The sequence below is a fragment of the Anser cygnoides genome, chromosome 2 (assembly GCF_040182565.1).
Source record: "Anser cygnoides isolate HZ-2024a breed goose chromosome 2, Taihu_goose_T2T_genome, whole genome shotgun sequence".
NCBI classification, from domain to species: Eukaryota; Metazoa; Chordata; class Aves; order Anseriformes; family Anatidae; genus Anser; species Anser cygnoides.
This window is the reverse complement of record NC_089874.1, coordinates 61,130,068-61,158,008: the sequence shown is the minus strand read 5'-3', so window position 1 is coordinate 61,158,008 and position 27,941 is coordinate 61,130,068. Positions and strand designations below refer to the sequence as shown.

The window sequence follows — 27,941 nt, the reverse complement described above, 5'->3', positions numbered from 1 at the left end:
AGGCATTGTTTTTGCACTATTTACACCACTGCAGACTGAAACTTAAGTCTGTTTTGCTTTTTTTTTAGTTTCCTTCCCCTCTGAGAATTCATGCCTTACATAGGGTCTTCAAATCCTTTGCCTTTTTCTCCTTGCATGTATTTTTTATTGTTATTTTTTATTGTTAGTAGTTTATTAAGCATGTCCTAACACATATTTTCTGTGACTGTGATTTGCTGTGTGCTGTCATCTGAAAAAGGACTATTCTGTCAAGTGGATATCTTTAATCAGTGAGTCTTAAATGCTGCATGTGATTACTGGTACAGACGTGGATACTTGCTTAAGTATCTGGTTGGAGGGCTCTAAAACAGGACCTACTATGAGGTCTGTTCTAAATTTGTAGCTATTTGTCAATAAGAATTTGATTTCCACTTTAGGCAATTGTATTTGTGTCTGGGATTATACCATGTGCTTCAATGCCAGGAGTATTAATTTGTGAAGAGAGAACTCCTGATCACATCATGGAGGTTCACATTAAAAGAAATCAGTGTCACTGGGAAGTAAAACCTTCTCAGCCAGAGCACGGTGCTCCTAACATAACCACAGAGATTTTTTGAAGAGGGTGGAGATTCTTTAACAGTAAGCCTTGGCCTATGTGATCAAGGTCTTGATTTTTGAGGTTGCTTTTGCAGATCTCTTCAAAGTCATTCATGGAATTTGCTGCTCTGCAAAACACAGGTTGAAAGCAGCCGTAGTGCTATGGGCTCTTGAAGGAGAGGAGGATTATGGGACAACAGTTATGAATTAATATTCAGAAGAAGGTCAGACCTGCTGCCTTACATGGATGTAGGGATATCACTGATGAATTTGTAAAATCTTGCTCTTTTTTGGGCAGTGATTTTGTGTACTCGTGAGTGGGGATGTCTGCGTGGTTTATGAATGTATGGCACTCTTGTGCTGTTTTTAAGCTTCTGCTGAGCTCTAAACTCCAGGCTAGAAGGGAGTCCCTTATCTGCCTGGATAAAAGGCAATGTTCATTGATGGCTCTTGGGAATGTTGTGGCCCTGAGCCCCTGCGGAAGGTTGTTGGCCTTTGCATAATATAAGTCACTGAATTTTTTTTTAGGATGATTTTTTCCTACACACCTATAAATTAATATTTTGGTTGCTAGTTCCCTAGAGTATTGTAAAATAAGTTGTCTATGCTGCTGTAAAACACCTGTCTGTTGAAGTTCCTAAAGGCCTACATGCCTTTTCTAAGGAAAAATAAATAGAGAATGAAGAAAAATATAAATCAACTTGGTAAGAGTTAAAGCCTTGTTAAGATACATAGCAGTAAAATGGACGCAAAACTGGAGAAGGAAGAAAGTAAAGAATCTAATTAAAATGTTATTTTTCTCTTTTTTTTCCAGTTACCTGTCATCTTTTGTTGTTCATGTACACTTGTTGAGCTTGCACATAAATAAATGATGGACTGACTCAGTGAAGTCATTGTAATAAATTGTTTGATGTGCTGTGTTGAAAAAAATCTTTTGAAATTCTCTTTTCTTTGTCTGCTCACCTTGTGGCTTTTAATATCTTGTTTCCCATCTGTCTGTTTCTGTCATAAGATGAGCATAACTTTTCAGACTTTAATGTAGGTCTGTTTTTGTTCTGGTTTAGGTAAGTATGTAACAAAAGCGTGATTTGGCCGCCAACAGTAATATCAGAAAGGAATGTTAAGGTGTGTGTTCCCTTTATTGATGTGAAATAGAGAAATGCTTATCCGTAGATACTTGATAATGCATATTTACGGTACATAATCTGTCTCTGAAAGCAAATGAATACAGAGGTGTCTGTATTGTTGTATTACATCTGCTTTAATGTTACAAATCCAAAGGTTACTTTTATGAATCTCGTATTAGTTAAAAGAGAAAATAAATGGGTCTATAAAGGTTTCATGAAAGCAGTTTTAAATAAAGGTTTAAAAATACTTAAGTGAGAATGTACTACAAATGTACCCAGTCTTCATTTTGAGAGATTGGTTGTACTGAAGATACTCTTAGTGCAGCAAATATCTCTAGCAATGAAGTCTTCACTGAGTCTTGTACAGAGGAATTTGAATAAATACTTATTTTGTTAATAACACTTTTTCTGGGGGTTTTAATATCTGTAGAAATGTTCATTAGGGATGTGTTTTAATGCTTATAATTCAGCAGTTTGATTAACAGCCATAGGGTATAGGTAAATAAATTCTATTTTCTTTTTTAAGGACATAGTGTAAAGATTTTGTGGTGCCTTCTCAGTGAGAGGTAAAGTTCTGGGGAGACCAAGGAGAATGAACTGAGATGGGAAAAGAGAGAAAGGGAAAAGCAAGGGAAAGGGAAAAGTCCTGGGACTGCTTGTAACAATTTCATGGAACAGTAGAAATAGAAGCAAGTCTTCTAAGTCTGCTGAATTCATTAGACAGTTATTACTAAGGAGCAAATGCCACAAAGTTTACTCAACTGAGTATAGTTATGCATAAAACACAAAACGCTAAAATACATACTTTGATGTGCTCAATAGAAGTTTATTTGTATAATAATGATGATAATAAAAATAATACTTCCTTTTGGCTGGCTGATATGACTATAAACAAGGTACACAACTCATAATTTGAAAGGAACTGAAAGTCTTTTTCCTTCACGACTAACTGAAAAAAAAATTATAAGTAAAACAACTTGAGCAGGACACACAGGCATGAAAGCAAAAGATCAGTATGTTGCTGCCTATTGCTACTGAAACAGGCCTTTGAACGAGCTTTAGTGGTGCAATTCCAGTATTTAGCGAGTGTTATGTTTTAAATCCTTTTTTCAAATCTTTTTTCCCATTGTACAGGGTACAGGTGCTTTGGAGAAATGTGTACAAGTAGTTTTCTGCCATTAAAAGAATTATATTCATCTCAAGCAATATGGAATACTGTTAAAAATATTTTTATACTTAAAGATAGCAGTTTTCTTGTGAAAAATCTATTTCTACAGCATAGACTACAGAAAAATAAATAAATAAATGGAATGACATCTTGGCTTGATTGTATTCAATATCAATATGGTAGGATTTCTGTTTCACTGGGTTTTAATTCACTTCATACTTCTTACAGTTAAGATTAGCCTAGCATTTCCTTGCTGAAGTGTGAAAAGCTAAATACAAATACATGTTGAATAGGATGTTCTTATGTCTTTAAAAGTCCAAGCCCATTGTAGTGGATGCTTCTCACCCATCAGTGAAACTTGTAATACAGCAGCTACAGTACAGTGCTACACACAAACAATACAGAACAATATCTAGCAATTTATATGGTAAGAATTTCACCATCATTGCATAGCCATTTGCTATTTTAGAAAAACCTCACTAGGTGGTGTGACCCCAAATTGAAAAATAACAGGAATGATACGACTAAGATATCTGTAATTAATAAATAATACACTTTTGTGACTCATCAAACTCTAATATAGTGTGTTTCATTCTGTGCTACTGAGGAAAGTTGCAAACCAGAAGGAAAAGTCCTTTCTATATATTTTGCAGATCCATTTCCTTAATTGCTGAGATTTTCCAGTGGATCTCCTACTGAGGGACACACTAGACATTGTTTAACATTTTAGCTGAATGAAGTGACACTGGGTTATACTAAGCTGCAACTAAAACCCAACTCCAAAATGTTTTCCAGCAGTTTTCAGGAATATGGTGTTGTATTTGTAGTTAGCATATGGATGTAGTTTTTCAGCAACAGTTAAATTCTCATTTGCTGTATATTTTCTTAGGTTTTCTGCTAAATACTTGCTTTAAATGTGAAAGTGATGTGCTCATGTTGCCTTTTCAGGGTATATGAAGAAAGGAAGAGAAAACATTTTTTTTCTAGAAATTCTTATATAATTCACGTATTACTGGTGGACTCTGAATTAATTACTACGTATTTAGATGTAGATTAGCCTGATTAATAGTTACAGAACATTGCAAACACTTTGATCATTGTAAGAAATTTCTTCCATCTAGGGGAGATATTTGAAGAAAATCATGTTTTTGGAAAAAAAAAAATATTGTCACAAGGCCTACTATTTAAGCAAACAGTTGTACTTACTGTCACAACTAGTTAACAGTGTGAAACAAATGCATTGTCTGATGAATTAATGAGAACTTTTGAATTACTAATTGCAATGCTTTAATGCGTTACTTGGCTTTAGATACATAGTCACCCACTGTTCTACCAGAGAAATAATGAAAAATCTGCCACTGATTATAACAGACCCACTGTTTTTCATGCATTACTGCATCATAAATTTTCACTTTTTTCCTAAGATGCATTTGTGCTTAAAAATATATATATTTACCCCTGAAATTATGGTTACTAAATTTAGCATGCCATATTTTTCAGAAAATTAATTTTTTTTCTTTTTTTTTCTTCTGTCAAATTAAAAACCTGATGAATCTCTCCTTATCTTCTAGTGGCAGATGATTTATTGAGGCCTACCTCTTAATACTGCAGAACATGTCAGAGCTGAAGACTTCTGAAATACTTTCTGTAGCTTGGACATGTAGAATGAGAATAGGAGAGAACAGAAACTTAATCTTCTGACTGAGAAAGTCTTGTGACCATGGATCAGGAAATGTGAGTTCTAGCTCACAAATCCATGGTGCTTCCTTTCCTTTCAGAATCTGGACAAGACACTGATATTTTCTTTTCTTTTGTTGACCATTCTGCAAAATGCTTAGGGTAATACTGCCTTATCTCTTAAGGTAGTTTAATGCTAGATTTGTCCAGCATTACTGGTGTTATAGGACACTCATTGTTTTACTATTTGAATTGTACTTACCCAACCATTTCCATGATACATGTACTTGTTTAATATTAAAAATTCAGGCTATACATAATATATAATATATAAAAAAATGTTTTTTGTGATATAAAATATTTTACCTTATGTATATAAACCACATACAAATATTCAGAATTCACAAAGATGTCAATGAAGTTTGAGCTTTCCTGAATACTTTACTTTTTTCCATTTATAGGTTGCATGTCTTACTCATGTAGCAGCTAATTATCTTAATTGCAAAATTGAAGGAAAACGCTGGGGTACAGCACATGGGAGTATTGTTCCATATCAGGTAAGCCAAAAGCATTGGTTTATTCTACTTTTAGAATTCATGATTTTGTGTATTATAAGGTTGAGAACTGACTGACTTTTCCCATGACCTGCTGTATTCTGTAATGTATCTGTGTCTAGGTAGGACAAGGTTCTGTTGTTCATTGTAGTTTTTGCATTTTGCATATTTCTTCATCAGCAGTAGATTAGTAACAGAACACTGACATAGATCAAAGGTGTTCACTGAAATTGGATGACTTTAAAGCAAGCACAATGACTAGATCATTTTTTACTTGACAGAGAAAGCTTTTTTTTTTTTCTTTCACTTTAAGGGTTACCTGACTTCCACACCAGCCACAAACTGAAATCTTTTGCCTCTGAATCTTACTGTTTTTACCTTGTGAGTCTACAAGAACAGGCTAAGTATCCATGGAAGTCTGGGAGTTCTTATTTATTTGCCATTGTCCATTGAGTTTGCTGCAAATCACTGGTGCTCAGTGAGACAACAGGTTAGAAAAGGAATTAACCAGACCTCAGATCTCTCCAATGGAATTCATAGCCTGCTACATCTAATGAAGGGTTGAAATTCCTTAAAATAACATGACCTTCACCATATAAACAAGCACAGGAAAAAAATTCACTGCAGGCTTTATCTTCTGGCGAGTGTATGGGAAACTCTTCAAGTAAACAAAGACAATTTTGTTCTTTTCTAGCTGATCATTTTGTTATCTTGATGGAGGTCATATTAACTTAAGGAGATTTGGACATGTATTTAATCTATTCTTTGTTTCATTTTTGGCACTTCTCATCAAGTACTTGTGTTTGCATCTAGCTAGGAAGAGTCTGGATTTTTTCATTTCTGGATGGAGTACTTTCAATCCTGATAGGGATAGTTCCCAGCATTTGTCTGGGACAACTAGAATCTGAACACCACTCAGTTGCTTTACAGTCTCCCTTCTTGTTAGAGAATGAGAGGAACTCAATGTATATTTACTTCCCAGTGCTGGAGGTGGTGGTGATCATCCTTTTCTTAAAGGATTTTCTCCTTGTGGCTGTAGAAACTCTGAAGCAAAAATCTTCCAAAAGGAAGACATATATATATGTATATTATTATTATATGTATATTACATACATATATATACATATATTATAATATACATATATGTATATTACACAGAACATTATCCCTGGCTAAAAGTACAGCAGATTTCCTCAGGTCTACAACAAACATCAATTGTTTTTGTAAAAGCTTTGTATATTTGAGCTAGGACACTTCTTTTTTTCTTTTTTTGTTAATTTTTATTTTATTTTATTTAAGTACATGCTTCTGCATAGTCAACCATCAATTTCTGGACTAGCTAGAATAGATTGGAAATTATCTCTGAGACTGATGGGGAAATGTTGCAGCTGTTTCTGCAAGTGAAATGAGTTTGGTCCTGCAGTATTCTCATCTCAGGTGTAGAGCAGCACAGCCAGAGCTGCTCTAGTCAGCGGCGCAGTACGGCCATATTTTGTAGGACCAACACTGTGTAGAGCTCTGTAGTGCAACGTGACCCAGCCTAACCAGGCATCTGCTACACAAGTAGTTGCATTTGGCTATGTTTCTGTAATGTGACCTTTTGGTGCAACCCTTTTTGAACTTTGGTATGTTGAAAGTACAAAACAGATCTGAAGTGTCTTTAGTTTCTATAAGCAAAACCAAAAAACTGACTAAACAAAACATTTTATCTTCACCCTACTGCATTTGGATGAATAAATGAAACTTGCATTCTTTTAGCACCATTTTGCTTTTGTTTTTCCACAGTCAAAATGAAAAGAAAAGCATACACATTGGTATCCTTTGTTTCTTTTTTTTCATAGACAGCTCTCCAGATACACAAAATTAGTTGAGATTTTTTTTTGTTTTAATCAACATTAATCAATACGTAAATAACTTTTTTTTTTTGGTAACAAGCCTATCTAAACTATGGTTTCTGTGTTTCTGTAGGTTGTTTCTGCAGTAGGTATTATAAATATTACCTCAATATTATAAACAGTCTTAATCTCAATTTTCTTGTTCATAAACCAGTGATTAGGATGGGTTCATAGTGAGTGGAGCTTTGTGTGTGTTTTTGTGGCTCATCTGTTAACTTCCTGTCAGCTAACATGGTTATGATTTTGACAGCAACCATAAAGTGTATTTGTTTGCTAGAGTTTTTCTCACTTTACTAGCATAAGCTATAATGAGAGTGCAAAGCTCTTTAGAAATTTGAATTAGCTTGCATTATTGCAATTGTATTGCTTTTATAACTGTTTCCATAGTTCATGTGCAATATAGTTTAGAATAGAACTCCGAAACCTGAGTTTCACCCCATTACAGTTACTAAATATACTTTCACTTAATAAAGCAGTATGTGACTATCATAATGCTATTTTTTTAATGAAAAATGTTTGTTTCAAGGTATTTTGTGCAAATGAAATATAATTTGTTGAAATAATAAAAATTACATTTCCTAAAATTGAACTTAGGTATAACATAGAACAAGCATGTGGTAGCAAACTGTTTTTCTTCTTAAGGCCCCTTGCTGTATTTTGAGCTTCCACCTTGGTGGAACTTTGAAGTGATAGAGAGTAATCATGGGAGGTCCTTTTATAGACATTAAAATGACAAAATCTGTATGATCTGTGATGTCTACATCAAAAGAAGCATGACCAGCAGGTCAAAGGAGATGATTTCTTCCCCTCTGCTCTGCTCTTGTGAGACCCTACCTGCAGCATTGTGTTCAGCTCTGGGGCCCTCAAAATAAGAAGGACAAGGACCTGTTGGAACAAGTCCAGAGGAGGGCCGCAAGGATGTTCAGAGGGCTGGAGCACCTCTCCTGTGAAGACAGGCTGAGGAAGTTGGGATTGTTCAGCCTGGAGAAGAGAAGGCCCCAGGGAGGCCTTAGAATGGCCTTCAAGCACCTAAAGAAGACCTACAGGAAAGATGGGAAGGGACTCCTTGTCAGGGGGTGTAGTGAAGTGATAGGAAAAAGGATAATGGTTTAAAACTAAAAGAGAGGCGATTTAGATTAGATATTAGGAAGAAATTCTTCACTGTGAGGGTGGTGAGGCGCTGGAACAGGTTGCCCAGAGTAGCTGTAGATGCCCCATCCCTGGAAGTGTTTACAGCCAGGCTGGATGGGGCTTTGAGCAACTTGGTCTAGTGGGAGGTGTCCCTGCCCATGGCAGGGGGGTTGGAACTGGATGATCTTTAAGATCCCTTCCAACCCAAATCATTCTATGACTCCGTGATCTTTTTTTGTGAAAGAAGTCTGATCAGAGACTGATCAAAAATTAATAAAAATTACAAGTCGAAAGCATTTTAAATATGTACATAATTAGTACTTTATTTTGCTTTTAATTGTTATGGTAAGTGTTCTAGTGCTCTGTTTAATGCAGTCAGCATTATATACTGAAAACTATTGTAATTTTTTTCATTGAGATTCAATTTCATAATTTTGGTCAGAATATCTTATTTGCAAATGGCTAAGTTTTCAGCTAGATTTTCTTTCACCAAACTACCAAGATATGTAGCCCCTTTGAAAACTTATTTCTAGTCCAAGTAACAAGCCCTTAACAAAAGTGATGTAAAGTTTGCTGCACAAGGACTTTCATACCCTTATAATTTTTTTTCCATTTTCTGATAGTGTGCTCCCTTTGTGGCATAACCATCTGAAATGTCTGAGCTTTCAGTTCTGTTTGCTCATCACCTTCTCTGACAAGGAAGAATTTCAACTTCTTTTCAGTGCATGATTTCTTTCATTGCACCTGTAAAGCTGTCAGTATATAATAGTTTGCCAAGGTTTGCAATGGAGGTGAACTTTGTAATGTGCCACAAAGGTGAACAAATCTGGATTCTTGTCAACAGAAGTCAGAAGTAAATTTTAGAGTGCTGAACCCTTCATGAGAAACTATCTACTTTGAGCATATCTCTTTTCAGTCAGAGAGGTGTAGTTAGAATAGGCCACTCCTGTGATCATACAGGAACAATATCTTGCTTGTAACCAGATCCCAATTTGCTTAGTTTCAGATGTTAAAACACAAACCTTGAGTTCTGGTCTGTATCTTAAATGTAATTAGTACATTTTTTTTAAACAAGTTTCTATAATGAGACGGGTTGTTTAGCTACAGCTGTTCCATGATTATCCAGAGGAAATCAAGAGCTTAAAAGCATCCGGTTTACATAATTGTGCAGAGAAGTAAAGTCATGTTACTGTCTTTCATTTGGGGTGATAAGGTCTTTCCTCATTCTCAAGGTTTCACCAATGTAGCTATCTTACCTGTACCATGCCTGAGATCTAGACACTCACTTTTTATCTTACAGTTGGACCACTGGGAACAGACAAATTCTCCTGAGTATTTCATAACCTGCATGTTTACAGGTTGTTTCCTGTGGCAGCTTATCACCTTTCCATCAGCAACCTGGATAACTAGGCAGTAGTTTCAGATGCAAACTTTTAGCTAAAGGTACAGGGCTGTTTGCTTTCACGTCATAATGGTAAAAGTCAGTCTGAAAACTGAGAGACCAAGCTCTTACAAATCTCTCTTCTCCAGCCACTTCCCTCTTTTTCTCCACCCTGCCTTCCAAAATTGTCTCCCATGAACATATTACTACTGTTCCAAGTTTATTCCTAGTACTAACAAGGACTTCTCAAATACACATCATATTTTCAGAATATGCAAAGGGCATGACCATTCTGCACAGAAAGTGAAATCACAAGACAGAAAATAAATTATTTTAATCAATTATCTTTTCTGTGCCTGTGCACTGTCATAACTAATTACACCCAAAATTAATGTTTTTTTGTATTAGAGCATCACTGAGATTCTCTAAGAATCAGCCCTTTGTTGTGCTAGGCATAAAATTTCCTTCATTCTTGCCCAACTGATCTGGCAGAGGTGCTTTTCATTGGTGCATATGTGTACCAATTTTCCTAACTTGGCTCTGGAGAATCTCACAGAACTTATCATGATTATCTACTTTTTGCAGTGTAAAAATATTAAGATGTATTTAAAATTTGATGTATTTGAAGATGTATTTGAAATTTAATGCTGCTTATTCCACACAACAATGTAGGTATGTGGTCATTTTTTTTCCTATCTTGATTTGGTTTTATTGGGATACTTCTGCAGTTAATGTGTCTTGGAATCAAAATCAACCAAGAATGGAACTTGGATTATTTTTTGAGTTTTGTTTTATGTGTAAAATTCTCTTTGTAAAATCAGTGTAGAACTTATTTAATGGAAGAAGATCTTTCTTGTTTGCTCAATCTAGGAGAAATGCAAGATGACCCTTCTTACTGTCTGAACCTCATCAACATAATTTTTATCTGGACTTTTCAAACTACCTTTGGGGCCTGTTGTCCTATGCTGTTGTTCTGAGTAATGAACTATTACTGCTGAAAGCATTGCCCATGTGATATGAAAATTAAATGTATTCACAGATAGGCTGAATAGAAACTTTGTGCTCTCAAGCAGCAAAGTTAGTTCTCTCCATTGTATGGTTTCAGATTCCAAAGAACAGTTTGTCTGTCCTCAAGATACCTATCTCAATTCGTGTCCAGAGAAGGGCACCGAGGCTGGTGAAGGGTCTACAGAATAAGTCTTATGAGGAGCAGCTGAGGGAGCTGGGATAATTTAGCTTGGCGAAAAGAAGGCTGAACGGAGACCTTATTGTACTTTACAATTACCTTAAAGAAGGTTGTAGTGAGGTGGAGATCGGGCTCTTTTCCCAAGCACCAAGTGATAAGACAAGGGGAAATGGCCTCAAGTTGCACCAGGGGAGGTTTAGGTTGGATATTAGGAAAAAATTCTTTACTGAAGGAGTTGTGTGACATTGGAATAGGCTGCCCAGGGAAGTGGTTGCGTCACTGTCCCTGGAGGTCTTCAAGAAATTTGTAGATGTAGAACTTAGTAGCATGGTTTAGGTGGTTAACTTGTCAATGCTAGGTTAAAGGTTGGACTAGATGATCTTAGAGGTCTTTTCCAAACTAAATGATTCTGTGATTCTATATGATGAATACCTGGTCTCCCGGATACTTTGGTGACCTACTGTATCTCCTTGAATTACATACCTACATTTTTTTTTAAACAGCCATTTCCTTTCTATCTTTATCTTACAAGATACAGAGAAAGCCAGAAAGGTCTATGTCATCCTGGACCCTGTAAAACAAGAAAACAAAAAGTGTATTTCGCATTTTTTTTTTCTTTTCAACTACTTACTACACAAATGTTTTGGTTTTATTGTGATGATAGGGGACCACAGTTGGCCCTTTGCTTCATGGGAAGCACTGCAGTAGGGATTCTGTTTCCTTGTTATTTTAGTCAATTCAAAGGTATAAGAATCATTTGTGGAATGCAGTGTAGAAAAGTTCCCATTTATGGGGAATGAATTCCAGTTATTCAAAACTGATGACATTATATTGTAACCTTCCTGGTGATAGTCCTTCAATGAGTTGTCAAGCCTCTCTCTTGGGCAAAGCTGCTGTCTGGAAAGGAAATCAGTAGGTTTGCCTTGGGCAGTTTTAGACATGTGCTTGGTGTATGATGTGAGATGTGAGGTGGTGTTATAACTTCATTCATATATATCCCATCCTGTCACAGACATAGCACTTAAATGAAGCTGAGCTTGTATCTAATTATTATAGACAGCTTCTTACCTGTACACAGATACTTTTCAGATGGAAATGAAATACATTTTTAATTTAAAACCTGATTTTTTTTTTTTTTTCTGAAGAAAATCATCCTGTATCCTTCTGGTTTAAGGAATGCCTGCAAGGTATTTTTAATGAGTATCCAATATTCTGAATTTGCAAAATAGCTTTGGATAATCATTGTTATTGTTTAGGAATGATAGCTGATAGTTAATACTGTCTCATTTTTCATCTCCTCCAGGGAAATGTCACAGGACTGTTTTGCAAGGCTATTTTTTGTCAGAACAGTTGTCACAGAACATTTCTGTATCTTGAACTCGTATTTAGTCATTTAAACTGGGTGTATATTAAGATCTTTAGTCTGTCACTTGCCCGTGGTTTCATGAGAAGTCATCTAGGATCAAAACATGGGTGCGCTGGCATTCAGAGTCATTTAGTGTACATATTTGTCTCCTCTTTGTTCTGTTCCTTGTTTCCTCCATTGATGTGTGAGGGATCTAGTTTGTATTACAGCAGCATGGTTAGCCTACAAATGTATTGCAGGATTACTGAACATTGCAGGTAGGTATATCCATGTCAAATTGTAATCTTTAGAAAGGGAAACGTAGCAGAGCCCTGATCAGAAGACCTCTTTTCACATTATTGCTGGCTGGAAAGGGATAAAAATATGATCAGTGGGCTTTCAGAGGAGATATCAGCTGCAACTGGATCACTGCTTTCCTTCAATCTGCTTGTTAGATCCAGAGCAGAAGAATAAACTTCAGTTTTGTTCTCCTGAAAGTACTTTTCACAATCATTGTATAACAACGCATTGCAGCAGTTTGTATAAACATGTTTAAACAGTCTGAAAAGATCTCAGAAACCCATGTGCAGCGTCATCACCCAGTGACTCCTGACATAATCATCCTGAATACATAAATGGCTATTTGTGTTGCTATCACAGATAGAAGCTCTTAAAAACAACAAACAACGACAAAAAAAACACGTCATGATATGTTGTACAAGGTATTGTACAAGCAGGACAAATTAGCTCTTTCTGACCAGTATTGGTGAATGAAAAATGAAGGAGTTACTTTTTGTGACAGGAGTGAGGACTTGGGTAAGGTGTCCACAATACTAGAAACTTTTTGAGATTGTATTTCCGTAAGAATTCGAGGAACTGGTAATTTATTGTGAATAATATTCAACCTGAAGACACAGGAGAGATTAAGACATGTCTACATGATGATATTAACTTTATAAAGACAGAATAATGAACAAATAAAAAAAAGTCAGGAACATTCTTACCATTATTTAATTGATGCTCAGGTGTGTGCTTTTATTATGTGAAATGTGACAGTTTTGGTTGGAAAATATTGATTGTTATGAAAGGGTACGTCCACTAGATGTCATTCATGTAATCTAGTTTTTGTTGCAGCATTTATTTCTAGGGATCTATTTAGGACGGTAGATGCAAATTATCAGCATTATTAGCTGCTTCTGTATAGGCAGTGCTACTGATTTTATGTATAAGTGTGGCATGGTACAAATCATCTGCTTGTCTCTGTCATGGGTTTGACATACCTATTGGTCTAGGACTTTGTGTTTTTACATACCATTGCATTGTTGCATGAATTAATCTCTTATATAAGAGCACCCAGATGAGCTGTATATAGTCTGTAACTGTTCTGCAAGGAGCCATATGATCATAAAAGTAAGGATGTTATGTCCCTAAGGAAACAAAAATTACCTTGTAACTAATATAATTCCACTTGAAATTTATTCTTTTCGAAGCTGTTTACACCTCAAAGGGCAGTTCATTAGAAGTATGCATATCTAATTAGGAAAAACATCTGGAATTTCATAACTTGCACAAATATTATATTATATATAACTTGCACAAATATTATATTTAGGGATCTTAGCTATAAAACTGTAGCTACAGCTCTTGATTAGTGTCACTTTATTAATATCTAAGATGTTTAAAATAGAGCCACTTCAAGCAAGCTTACATGAAATACTGTGTGAGTGGACAAATCAGAGGTACATCTGATCAGTCCTGCAGGCAGGCTGGTGGGATCTATACAGGTGTGAATTCATTAGCAAGGTGTGCTTGAGCCTCCTCTTCTCCGTCTTTCTAGTATGGCATGTGTCACTAATTGCTAGACGGCTTTTGGGAATCTATTATTTATACTCTTATTGAAGAGCAACTGCTGCAAGATTGGCCTGTGCTCCTTCCCACTTTCACATTGGGGTAGCTACAGCAAAACTGGAAGCCTGACATCACAGCTTCCTCCAACCTCCCTTTCCCCTCCTGTATGGAATGAAGAATCTCTCTGCCCTGTGTGGTCAGCCAGAGGGCAGGATGGGGAAGTGATAATCCTCTTGGAATGAGCACTTGCATGAAAAATGATAAATGCTACATTGCGTGGGGATTAACACTTGCTTATGAACTTGCTTTTAATGGAGTGATGCTTCTCTTTCAGCAATGTGAAGGTTTGCAGTACTGCTAGACCTGATTAAGAACCTTTACCACTGTTCAGCCAAGAGAACTATCTGCCATCAGAAACATAACTGTGTTAGGAACTGTTTCACTCTTTTGCATATTGTCCTCAAGAATGTAAAACACTTAAGTACACATAGCATCAACTTCCCTAGAAAAATTCCTGTTCCCCACATCTCATTGCTACATTCTTCCTTCTCTCATCATGAGAATTACATTTCTGCTCACATTTAATGCATCTGTAAGAGGTCTGTGTATTGTCACCGTGAAACTGAAACATGACCATCAAGAGCTGGTTTAACTGGTGGAGTTGCTGTATAAATCATATTTATTCTCATGTTTTTTGATGGGAGATCTTACGATAGATATCCTGTGAGTATGTTCACAGAGTGGGGCAGTCTGTGAGTCACTGGTGTTTAAGAAGCTTGTTTGGCAGTTCTAGATAGTTTTGGTACTAAGTGCTACTGAGTAAAGATTTAGTGTAGAACTTTATTGCTACTTTGTAGGATGGCCCTTTCTTTTCACAATGAGCTTGACATGTCATGCAAATTTGGTTATTAAGTTAATTCCCCAGGACTGATGTATACTAATAAATTTGGTGTGTGCTGTTTTTTCCTCTAAAAATATTGCAGTACTGCTATGATAAGCTTAGCTCCAGTGCAGTAGTAGCTGTGATCCTCCAGTGTGCAGGCAGCTTCTGGGAATTTAATTGGAAGGGCAGCATTTTTTTGAAAGAGCCGAATGACTTTGTAGCTTCTGTTCTGTTTTCCAAAGCCGTATATACGCATGAGAAGTCTAAGTCCTGCTGTCTTGCAAAAAAGCACAGAAGTATTAAGTGCTAAATCTACTTATGAAAATGAGCTTTAAATTACAGTGCTTTTTAATGTTGTTTCTTGTGCCCTATGCTACATTCAAATATAATGCTGCACGATGCTAAAACAGGTATTATTTTTAATCAATACCCTCACTAATAAACCTTGATGCTAAGAAGTGAGAAAATGTAACCTGAGGCTTTGTCTATTATTAAATCCTTATTAATATCAGAATAGTTTTGATACATTTGCTTTTTAAGAGAAGCGGGATTTTAGCTACAGGACTTTAATTCACTTATATTGAGAGTGGTAAGGGTGAAGGTGAGAGACACCTTCTTCTAGTTATCTGCTTTGACAAAACTGTACTTCCTGACAATCACTTAGAACCGGGGTATTTGCTGACTGAAGTTTACCCTGGTCATGTAAATTAATCTAGAGAAAGCAATCCTATACCTGTGGCCCAAAGGAGATTTCAACTGGTTATCTAGCTGTCACCTCCACCTTTGTTCTATTAGCTCTAAGTTACTTTTGGTAGATGTCTGTCCCAATTTCTCTACATCGGAAGTTCTGGAATATGTTTTATGGTCTTGTTAAGCCCATAAGTGGGTCCTCTGTGCCCTCTATGAGGAAGAAAAGAAATAATTTCATTTTCAGCACAGAAGATGTCCTAGATTAGGAAAAACATTTTTACTCTGTTGTTAGTAGTGTACTGCAGAAGTTGATTGCCTTGATGTCTATAAAAAGTATTTCTATATAGGTAATTTGTGCTCTTCTATAGGGTACTGGTTGCTGGTTTGTGTGAGGCCAGCTCTTCACATTTTCCCCAACCCGTATTCACGTTTCCACCCCCTGTATTTTTTCCGCCTCTTGTAATTTTTGTTTTTCTCTCTGGCATTTTTTCCACTTTGGTCACCTCTTCGAATGTGCTATCCAAATCTTGGCAGAGTGCTCCAGGTGAGTTCTTCATGTTTCTGAGTAACACAAAGAGCTTTCACTTGAGAAAGATACCTGGGAATAGTTTGCTTTGTTAGTTAACAACAACATATTGCTGTATCTCATCCTTCTCGGGTTTTCAGCTGCAGGATAGGAGAAAAGCACATAGCTGTATGCCGAAACTGCTAATTATTTACCAGCTGCAACTTCAGTTTGATTTACCATTAAAAGATTCTTGGGGTTCCTTTGTGTTCCATGATTTTTGCTTTCTTTCTTTTTTCGTGGATAATTTACAGAATAGTTTTATTGATCATTTCCAATTTAGTGAAACCTGCAGAGGTAAGGTCACTCAATACTAGAGTGATCTCTGAATCTGAGTAAAGCAGCAGACAAAACTGTTATCTGACTGTTGTCTGACTGTTGTCTTGTTTTGTCATCTACAGCAAGTTTAGGGCACTTGAATTTGAAAGAGTATGTCCATGTGTGGTTTTAATGATCTTTTCAAAATACCCATTGGTTTAACATCAGTAGTCATCTCTTCTTTCCTGGATAAATGAGCTCTGAGATTCTAAATAAAGTTGTCCAGCAAGGATATGGAAGACCCAACTTGTATTGTTTTATATTTTAGATGGCTACCAGGGTAAAAAGTAGAAGTTATCTTAGTAGAATGGCTATTCTTTGCTAGATAATAATAATAATAATAATAAACAGACACAAAGTTAACCTTTAATTTGTTCTCCAACTGGTATGCAGAAAGTTAATATTAGTTGTGATTCTGTATCAGAACAATCCATTGTCACATGGAATGGCCATAATATAAATAAATAGCAAGTTGATGTGATTTCAAGTAGAGAAGCATTAGATGAATCTACGTAATTTATTTTAAACCTAACATAAAGACAAAGAATATAAAACATTATAAATATCAATGTTAGTCTGTATGATAATGTCTGTTCTGAACAGAGACAATTTTTTGACCTTGTCAAATTTGGAATGTGGGGTTGAGATAATGGCAAGAGACTTTTGACCATGAATAATAGTTGTAACAATGCAACAAAGCCTTTTGTAGTACATAGTAGCAATTAACTTAGTTCAATGGGGCAGAGAGTGCATTTTAATTTAGCATGAGTCGTAGAACAATGGACCCCAATTCTTATTTTAGTGCTTCAACAAAACCACAAATAATAATTTCTTCCTCCTTGCATAGATGCTTACAGCATTTTATTTGGATCGAGAGTTTTATATATAGGAGTGAATGTATTGAGGTTAATTCTAGATATTACTTGATTTGTCTTAGTTTATCCATTTTCACATACCAGGTTTACATTTACCAGTTTGTCGAAGTTGAAGGTTAAATGAGAAGTAAAAATACTGTCATACGATCAGAATCATGAAAGAATCTGAGATTTGTTTAACACATATAGTGTTTACTGAAGTTTAATTTCATCCACAGAAGATGAGGAGGCCCCTGGGCAGGAAGAGTTCTATGTATTAAGAATCTGATCAGGTACTTCATTTAAGAGAGTGTTATTAGTAACACCTCTTAGCACTTATGCATAATTATGTTATCTTTTCACTGTTACCTTTTCAAACCCCTCAGAGATTCTTAAATAATTTTATTTCCTGTCATTTGTCAGTTTTAAGTAATAATGAGGAGGAGAAAACAGTTAAATAGTTTCTTTCCTCAAGTACCAGGTGCTGAAAGCAACTGAGAATATCACTGTTTTTTATAGTGGTTTCTTGTACATCTTGTGTGACCTTGTTCAAACATTCATCGTATAAGCTTTTTGAGATTTAAAAAAAAAAAAAAAAAGATGATTTTGTGGTCAAGAGATTGGACTCAAATTCAGAAACATAATCTACAGTGGCTTGCAAAATAGCTGTGTTCTGCTTTGAGTGCCTTGTTACAAACTCGTGTAATGGGGTACTGCTGTTTGAGTGAGTGCTTCCAATCCATTTTTAATACAAGGTACAGCAGTTTATTGAAATCACTAATTCCAGGCTTCAGCAAGTAACTGTGTGGTGTTTACTCCCTGAATCTCTGCTGCTGTGATCTCTATCACAGTTCTGTCTGTGCCGAGATTTGACTCCCGCTGTTGTGATTTGAGTAGGTCATTTTTGTGTGCTTCTCCTCCATCTGTAAAAGAGTTGACCTCCTCCTCCTACTTTTCTCCTGTTTGGTCTCTAGTTAAATAGGAAGCTCCTCAAAAGAGATTATTGCTGTCTTTCAGGGTCTGACTGCACATCATTGAGCAGTGTCATGCAAAAGTATGTGATCTAGCTTCAATGCTGCAAGCAGGGAATAATCCTAGAAAAACAGTCTTGGATGGTGTTACGCCTTCTCCATGTAAGATTATCTTGAACAATGTTCAAGAACAATGTTCTCCACAGATATTTGCCTGACTTATTCTGGGACCCCATAACCTCCCAGGCACTTAATTTTAGTGTTTCACTGTTTATTATCTCCATGGTATACCAGGCAAGAAAATCACAGCAAGGAAGAGGCAGATCAGATATTAAGATAAGGTTTCTAATGCAGAAGCCAGATTCTTTCCTCTTTTCAGTAGTCTTTCATGTCATTATGTCTAGCTTTTCTAAACTTTCTTAGTCTTTCCCCTGAGATCATGCTTTCCAGAACTTACGGCTTTTCTCTGTGCTTTGCTTTTGGAACACATCACTTTTGTGGCAACCAGAACCAAATGTAGCACATTACTCCAACTCCAGCTTTATCCTCTTGAAGTACAACAGATTATTTCATGAATCTTGTGGGTTCTGTTGATTTTCTGAAGTGCCAATTTAATGTTATCCTGCTGTTGCAAAGGAGACTGTTGTTAATTCATTTGCAGTTTCTGAAATGTGACTTCTTGATCCTTTTCTCCTGTATCGGTGGAGTGAATCTTTCATGTCTAATTCTAGAACTTCCCAGTAGTTTTCCCTTGTTGAATTTTGCCATCTTGTTTTCAGACTTCATTTGCCAATTATTTTCTGTTCTATCCTGTCCAGTACTTGCAGTTCCTTCTAGTTTTGTGTCGTCTTCAAATCTGATAAACCTACTTTCTTCTCTCAGTATCTGGGCTATTAAAGAGAATATTGAAATGACCCTTAAACAGTTGACAGTATTCTTACATATTGGCATATCATTTGTAAGTCCTTTTGATGATATTCAACCAGCTGATAAACCTGTTTCTTGTATGGCCTAACTTAAATTGATATTGTCCAGCACTGTAGTTAGACCTAGATGTCTTTACATGCTCACCAATGTCTTTGTACTTTACAAGTCCATAGTGGCTTTTACCCATCCTCTGGTTGTTTTAGGGCATGTGTGTGTGTTTTTTCCAGCATGTAAGTGCTCGTGTGTAATTTGCTTGATATTTATATATTTGTTTGATATGTATTTTAATCCACTTGGTGTTTGCAATTTCTTAGCTCTGGTTTCTCACTTCTGGTCCCCAAGGTCTACATGCTCACAAAAGAAATTGCTAGTGTGCAGTTTCCTCAGACTTTTCTGCAATAATTCTAAAAGAAATCTCAACAAGCCTTGACATCTGAAAACATTGGGTTAAAGGGCAGAAGTATGTTCAAAAGTAGTTTTTTCATACTCTAGCCCAAGTATATTGCCATGATACTGTGCTTCTCTGCCTTTGCTAATGAATTCACTGAGTATACGTTTGTACAGTGCATATAAAGTCAGTAGGCATTATTTTAATGCAAAATAATAAGCAGAGATATTAACATAGTACTTATTACAAACACTCGGTAGGGCCTGTTAGTAAAGAGCATCTCAGCTTGGAGGTTGTGAATGTTCACAGGAATCAAGAGGGTTGTGAGTTACTTTCAGTTGATATTGATTGCTGAGCCTAGCATCTTCACCAGGCTTAATTCATCACTCAAGTCCAACTTAACCCTTTAAAGTAGAAGTTATGTATTACTTCAAGGACACGTGAGACCTGTTGATAAACTTCTGTGCTAGGATTCATGAATTTCACCTGGAAAGACAAGTTAAAACACTGCCATCTAAAAAAAGTGCAAATCCCAACATTTATGAAAAATAATATTCAATAATATGAATAATTTTATAAAGCAGACACTGCATATACAGAATGTCTTCTGTGAAATGTAACATTGTGGAAATGAGGTTCCAATATCTAAGTATTAACAGATGTACAGATCATCTTGTTGCTTACCATTAAATTAGCGTACCACATCCTGAAAATCATGAGAGTAGCAGAATAATAATAATGAGGTTTATCAAAAATTCATATATATTGTGTCTGTTCAGCTGGTCTTCTGCCTTTTTTTTTTTTCCATATGAGGTCCAAAAATTGTTTTGGTGGAAAAAGAAGGAAAACTGCTGACTCCTTCACAATCACCCAAGTTGATTTGGCAGCAGGCTGGGGTTTGTGTTTTTCTGCCCACCATTTTAATAAAAACCTACTCAGTTGTTTGGATTTTGCATCTTTGATTTCAGCTCCTTGAGGGAATCAAGATGCTGTTCTTGATTTAGTGAGACATTACTGTCCGGATGTAAATAGTATTTTTCAGTAATTTATATCAGACTCACCAGGCTCATCAGTAATGTATCGACTCATCAGGAAGGGAAGGCAACTTCTCCCTGAAGCTCCAAAAACCCAGAAAGAGAAAAATACTGATGGTTTTTGTTTTAGAACATCTCACGGTTTTTAAGCCAACCTTATGATTTTTTGGTAGATCTGAGTCATATTTAGTATGTGGCTTGGCATACTATGATCATTCACTGTACCATCTGCTGTAATTCCAGCAAGAGATGTTTCCCTTGACATCCCTACCCCAAAAACATTTCTGATAACTCTGCTTCTGAGCTCTGCACTCATGCTTCCTTGTGGATAAACAAGCTTTTTAGCACGTCCAAAGAGCTCTTAGAGACAAATGTCATATCTACTATATTTAAAATCCATTGTAATTGTCGCTCTGATGCCATACTCCAAGAATGTCTTAAAGAATATATGTAAAATAGTTGTAATGAGAATTAGAAATACCGCAGACTGAGTGTCTCCGGAACCATTATGAAAGTGGCTGCAGTGGAACTGGCAGCAGTTGGTGATTGAGTAATGGTATGATGGCAGTTCCAGTTCAGGCAGGGAAGATGCTGTGTTTGCCACATGTGAATTAATATAGTACTGCTTTTTACTGTTGAGGGATTAGCACCATTTTTTTTTTTTTTAAGAATATTTGAAGTAGGAAAGGCTAGGAGAATAGATGAACCCATATTGCATACAGCTGCTTTTTTGAGCTGATGAGTTAAAAATCTGCTATAGCTGGGAAGCATCAAATCTGAAATTATAATACTGCCAACGAATGTGACATACTTTTAAAACACCAGGTAAGAACTGTGCCCTTCTGACAAGTAACCAGAAAAAGAGTAGTAGGCAAGAAAGTCTGCCTACCATTTGGACCTGGCTTTCCTGCTCAACAGCAATTTGTACTGCAGCAATTCCTTTTCGATGTGGTTCTGTGTGCATCCATTATGAATATGAACCACAAATAAAAAATAAAATTGGAAAAACATATTAAAGAAAAAAGGATTGCTAGAAGTGATAATTTGAGTGCTTGAAGTTAAGAATTGTTTTTTCGTCATTCTAGTTCTGTGTTTTTCCTGATGTGTGTACCAATAATTAAGAGTAAATACAAACTCTACATTTTTCCTTTTACCCTCTAACACCCATGAGGCCAATATCTGATATTCACTCAGAGAGCATACCTTAATGCTAATTAAAAAGTAACAGATTTCATCGCAAAAGCCTCTTTTCACCATGTAGAAAATAATCCTTAGAAGAAATCAATCTTTATTGTTGCTGATTAAACTACACATAACTTTTTTTCAATACTCATCAGACTGCATTAAGCTGTATCACATTTACATCACATTTAAGTAGTAAAGGAAACCTTATTCTAAAGCCAGCATTGCCCTTTTAGATTACTTTGTCAATAAAATTAAGAATACCAACTTCCTCCAATGAGAAGAAATATATGAGCTTGCAGCATCATACTCCACTCTCATGGAAATGCAGCACGTGGAGAAGCAAACACAAAAATTTGTCTAGCTAGCTCATCTACATTGAGGCTATCATGACCAGAAAAGGAAATTAGAGTATTGCATGGCTGTAATGTATTGCTTGACATCCAGTGCCTGCTCCTGTGTAATTTACTCGCCTCTTTTGGTCACCTGACTGAAGACATTAAGTGGGCCACAGGGTAAGCCAGGAAATTCAGCACTCTGCTTTCCAAGTCCAAAGCTCTGTTGTTTCCCCTCAACCCCCTCTCCGTCATTCCCCCTCCGTCATTCTTCACAGCTGGTCAGCACATGCATGCTGCTTGTTTAGGCCAGGTAGGGCAGATATGGAAAGATACATATGGAGCACATGCAAATCTGCACTAAATTTCTGGAATGCAGCAACAGGGTGAAGTTAATGTAAAGCAAGATTTCTTTAATGTTTAAAGTTTCTAAAACTAATAAAAAAAAGAGACAACAAATTCACTTTATAGCCTTTCCTTTTCTCTACTACTACTAACTGAGCGAGTTTGGGACTTTGCCAAAATATTACACATTGCTCAAGAAGATTACAAAGAAATCCCAGACATGCACTAGAGAGCTATTAAATTTAACATTTCTAAAAGATATTTTCAACAGCTAAATACTTGCTAGAGCATTGTTTTCCCCAACCTTCAAAAGTTGCCACAACTCAGTCACAGATAAGAACTTCCAGCTTTTTAATTGATATATAAATTGAGTTTAAAACCAAATCCACTACATTTCCTGTGGTAAAGGAAACAGAGACTCTTCAGTTTGGTTTGTCCCTAATTTGAAAATCATGTTCTCAGGAAATCCTGCATAATTATTTTACGTAAACAGGAAAAGTAATTATTTGCTTGGGGCTCTGTTTGTGTGTGGGGGTGTGGAAAAATAGTGGAGGTTCTGGAATTAAACGTGTTAATGAAAATATTTTAGAATAAAGGAAAAAAATGTTCCAAATAAGGTGAATTTCTTTCTGTTCATGGGCAAACTAGTTATGAGGGTTTTCTTAAATGCTTGATTTTTTTTTTCCTTTATGTGTTACTGTTTCTCCGAAGTTCAGTAGTGGGAGCATGAAAAAATGAAAAGATGACAAATTTGTAGTGAGGGTGTCTTTGTATTGCTATTCAGGTGTTCTTATCCCATCTGTAAAGTTGCTCTTCGTCATCTGGAAATGAATGAATTGTGTAAAGCTATTGAAAAAATGCTGCAGGATTTCAACCCTCACATCCTTCTCTTCTCTCACCCCCTTAAGGCCCTAAATTTACTTTTGCCATTTGTAATAGTTCAATTTAAGGTTGAACTTCCCCTCCTGCTCCTTGTGAGCTTTTCTGATTCCACTTACTGTTTGAACAAGATATATTGGACTTCTTTTTCTCTAGAGTTAGCATGAACTCTACACTTCTTCTTGGACTTCTTTTTCTCTAGAGTTAGCATGAACTCTACACTTCTTCTCATTGTTGATTTTGTTTTCATTTGGAAAATAGTGTTACGCATTTTACGTATAAAGTGTATAGTAAGTAGGATGGGATTTGTTTTTGTGTGGGTGGAAACAATCTGTAGAGTTATTGTAGGAGTTGAACCCTGTTTAGTTATAAAACTTTTGAAATAAAAACCTAGGGATTTTTAAGGAACTATTTGTGGATTTTTTTTATTTATTTTTTAAACGAGGATGTGATTCAGACTATTAGTTAACAAGAGAACTCTACGGCCTTGCTGAATACAAAGAAGAATTAATTATGGGAGCAGGTGCATACTTACTTTCTTTGGATTTGTTTGTGGCATTTTCTTAAAAGTTTAAAGTTCAATTCATCAGTCTGACAAACTCTGGCCACAAATGGTTGTAGCTTCAGGGGAAAATTGCAAGCAATGATTGTCTTAGCAGAAATTTTAACACTAAAGTTGTTCAGAGGACATAGTTTAAAGTGGAAAATCAGGTTAGTTTCCCCTTTTCTTTTCTCAAGGGAAAACTGTGAGTTAATATAGTAACAATGAAATGATAGGTATTTCTTTGTAGATTTCAATCAAGTTGGAACAGATTTATTTAGCAATCATTTTAAAAGGTACTTTAAACACGTTAACCCCAAATGTTAATAATTAAGTGCCTGTATGTTGCAGTGAGAACTACCTCATGAGTGTTACATAACTACACATAGGAAGACTTGTAGAGGAAGGTTATTCTCAGGAGCATGGAAAACAGTTTGAAATTTATGCCTGGTGAAGTCATACTTGTTTTAGATTAATAACATATTTACCTCTGCTAGGTAATCTTGTGGGGGTAAGCAGGTTAAGCTACTATGGAACAGTCCCCCTTCACTGTTTTTTTTCCTGTTGTATTCATGTTATAAGTATATAACCCTGAAACTCCCATTGCATCTTCCCCTTTGTCCCATGTGATTCAGGAGTGGTGCTTGAATTCAGATCATGAATTCTTGAGATACATACAGATTTGAGAGAAGTTGTAGCAATTCATTTTTGTAAGTTAATACACAAACATGATTTTTTATTCAGAACCCTTGGATATAATTCCAAAAGTAGAATTAGTTACCTTCTGGGTATATTTTACATGTTTTTAAGCCTTGTGGGCAAATTTGGGCTATACCTATTTTGTCTTCATAAAAGGAAATGTTAGGACTGGCGGGGAGAAAAGCAAAGAACATGTGTCCAAACAATTTGTTACAAAGACCTGAAAAGCCTTTACAATTCTTTTAATCAAAAATTTCAGCTGAGGGAAGAGACTTGCAGGCTAACATTGCTAAGTGTGTTTGGATTTTACAAGTGTGGCTCTAGTATAGATGTTATTTTCAGATGTTATCCAGAAAATAGGGGACTGGAATCCCTCAAACTCTTCTGAATTTATACTGTTTTATTTACTGTTTGTCAGCATTTTTAACAATGTATCTATGCGGGTTCTTTGTCACCAACAATATTGTTCTACCAGCAAAGTCTGTTCTTGGCAAGTTTGTGAATGCTGACTTCTTAGATGGGATAAAAGATCATGTTTGATTTTTGCCTTTTGGCCACTGATAATTGTGTCTTCCTTGTGCAAATTATTTAAACTGTAGCCATAGAACAGCAACCGTTTTCTGCTTTAACCTTAGCTCAGGCAGTAAGACTGAACTGTGACCTTATAAATTGTTTAGAGTGGCTATGTTTTTAATAGCATGTTTGTAAAGGTCTTAATAGATCTAAGGAACATATTTTACAAGGATTTCATTCTGTTTATTAATAGAGATATTTCTTCTTTATATTCCTTCGCTTTGCCTTTTATTTCTTATCCTATTTTTTAGGAGCTATTAAAAAAATAAATTTAAGCAGGTAGCCAAGTATGTAGTTCCTTCTAGACAAGGGGAAGCTGAAGCCTGTGAGAAGTAATGGTTCAATCTACCTCTCAAGATTTGACCTAAGTGTTCCTGTGAACTTCACAAGGTGCTGCAGTAAGCCTATTCTTGCAAGCGCTGCAGAGCTTCCTATCATGGAAGACTCCTCTGAAGTAAAAATTTCTTTTTGTATTCATTCGCTCCACCATCATACTCTTTGAATTTATGACTGTACCCAATAAATTTAGTATCAGCTACTTGAAGTAGTAGGTCTTCTGTGTATGTCTTTTTCAAGTCTTACACTTCATACTTTACTAAAGATTTTCCATTGGCAAGTGGAAGAGAAAAATAACGAAACCCTCACATTTATTTTACATTTAAAATGTAAATTTCTTACCTGTATCTGCGTTGGTAAACTCTTTGTCTAGAACTATGGGTGGAAAAACAAACTTAAAAAAACAAAAAAACAACAAAAACAAACAGGTGAAATAAATTTCCTTTCTGCAGTGATAAAAGCATTATGGTATCACATTTTCACTGGCAAAAAAAACTTTTTTTACTTAGAGCAAAATTGGCAGAAACAACTGCAAGCAATTACAGGCTTCAATTCATTAAGGTACTTAAGCATATGTCTAACTTTAATTGAGTGAGTAGTCATTTGACTTCAGGGGATTATTCACATTCTTAAAGTTAGACATACGCTTAAGTAACTTGGTGCATCAAGATAACAGTGGCTATTTTAATAGAATAGTGTGTCGTAAGTGTAACCTGCACTGTAGATTTTCTTCAATTGCTGTGTTTTTTAAATAATAGTTTTCAATTGCTGTACTTTCTCTTTACTTTCTGTCACTTAATAAAATACCAAGGCTTAGTAAATGTATATTCTTGTACTCATCTTGTATGGATAGTACCTATTTTCTATACTCAGAGTAAACAGTGTCTTACAAAGGTGCGTGAAACCTGTGGAGGTATGTTACGACTGCTCTCATGTAGGTTAAATGTATTTAATAAATCATTGTTTTATGTTGCAGGACAGCCCAGAGGCAGGAGTACTGTACATTTCCTGCCAAATGTTGTTTGTTAAATTTGCCAATTTGATTTACAGGCATGGTACATACCATGACCAATTTGCATCAAGGAACATACAAATCTTACATGTATAGTCTAAAGAGTTTTCTTAGCTATGTATATTTGTGTTTTAAGGATGTGTTGCATTAGATAATCCTGCCGCATTAGGCTCTCCTTCGAGCATTTTACGTTAAGGCTTAACAATCAGAGTGATTCAGATTTGTTTTGGAGATGCGGTGTGATAATATTCTGAATAGTAAGTGTTGACCTGAAAATAACACAGGGACATGTAGCAGGCAGTAGCTAAGATTTGCCAGCTGAGATGACTTAGGATGTAAAAGCAGAACATAATTTTAGGCAAAGGTTTGTGGTGGGACCATTTATGTAGCTTGGAAACCTAGGCTTTTTATCTGATGTGCAGAAAGAGTGTGTATTAGCTCAGATTAAATTTTGTCAAGTTAGATTATATCAAAATAAAAGAATAAAACTAAAACTGATATCATAGTCATTGATACTACACTGTTTAAGCAGAAGCACCTTTTGTCCTACAAAAAAGTAAGTACTCCTATGGCTAGTAAAAAATAGAGGCATTTTTGTAGCTTTGAACAGATAAGCCATTTTTTAAATTCAAATTTGACTTATTATTTTGTTTAATAATAAAATTACAATCAAGTGTCAGGTGTTACTGAGTGTACCAGAAGTAATAATTTAAATTATAATTGTTGACTTAATACTTAAGGAGATGCATGGCAGTATAGTACTTGGAAGCTTTTTTTTTTTTTTTTTTTTGCTATGGGATGCCAGTATCTGAACTTATAATAGTTCCTTTTCCCTCCCTTTTCAGACAAAAATACATTTTAAGGCACTTGATTAAGTGTGTAATTTCTTCAATCATGGATAAGTTTTAAAATGAGTAATTGTTATTGCTGTGGTTTGTCAGGTTTCTGTCATCCTGCAAAATTTTGTCTATTTATATATTAACAACAACAACAAACAAACAACAACAAAACAGCAGGAAAACAGATGACTTAGGATTCAGGCCAGTGCTTTTGAGAACCTTGGAACTTGTAATGGTAGCATCAATTAAAAGCTACATAAAGCAGGCCTAGGAACCAATAATGAAGATTGGCAATGTGAAAGGGATTTTTTGTTATGCTAAAAATGCAGCTGTTAAAACTGGAAAGCAAGGCATATCTGTAAGTGGAAGTGAGTACATCCAGTTTGTCAGTTGACCTCTGGTGAGGTCATCAAACTGAAAAATTTGGCACTTTCATTTCTGTTGATTGGATAATGGGAACATATAGTTAGGTTTCCTCAGTTAATGAAGGGAATGTGACCCAGGTGTACAGCAAGGAACAAATGAATAGAAAAGGGATGAGGTTTACATATCTGATCTAGATGAAGTATGTAAGATAACTCTTACTACATTGGTTCTTTCATTTGAGATCCTACTGCCTTCGCACTGCCAAAGAATAACAGGACAGAATGCTATGGGGGTGCAGAATGGATGTATAATTAGG

The 27,941-nt window shown here is 35.8% G+C and overlaps 1 protein-coding gene across 14 annotated transcripts in view; it reads left to right on the top strand.

Annotated features, from left to right (window-relative positions):
• The window catches only part of SUGCT (succinyl-CoA:glutarate-CoA transferase), a 336,870-nt gene that overhangs the window by 57,744 nt on the left and 251,185 nt on the right, over positions 1–27,941 (top strand). For 13 of the 14 annotated variants that reach the window (XR_010829335.1, XR_010829336.1, XM_066992205.1 and 10 more), the window contains one exon: positions 5,010–5,105. The exons of the other annotated variant lie outside the window; for it this stretch is intronic. Coding sequence is in view for 11 of the 13 variants with exons in the window: in XM_066992205.1 (XP_066848306.1) it covers positions 5,010–5,105 (96 nt within the window). In the remaining 2 variants the exon portion in view is untranslated. The remainder of the gene's footprint in view (positions 1–5,009; positions 5,106–27,941) is intronic. 14 annotated transcript variants of the gene reach the window in all.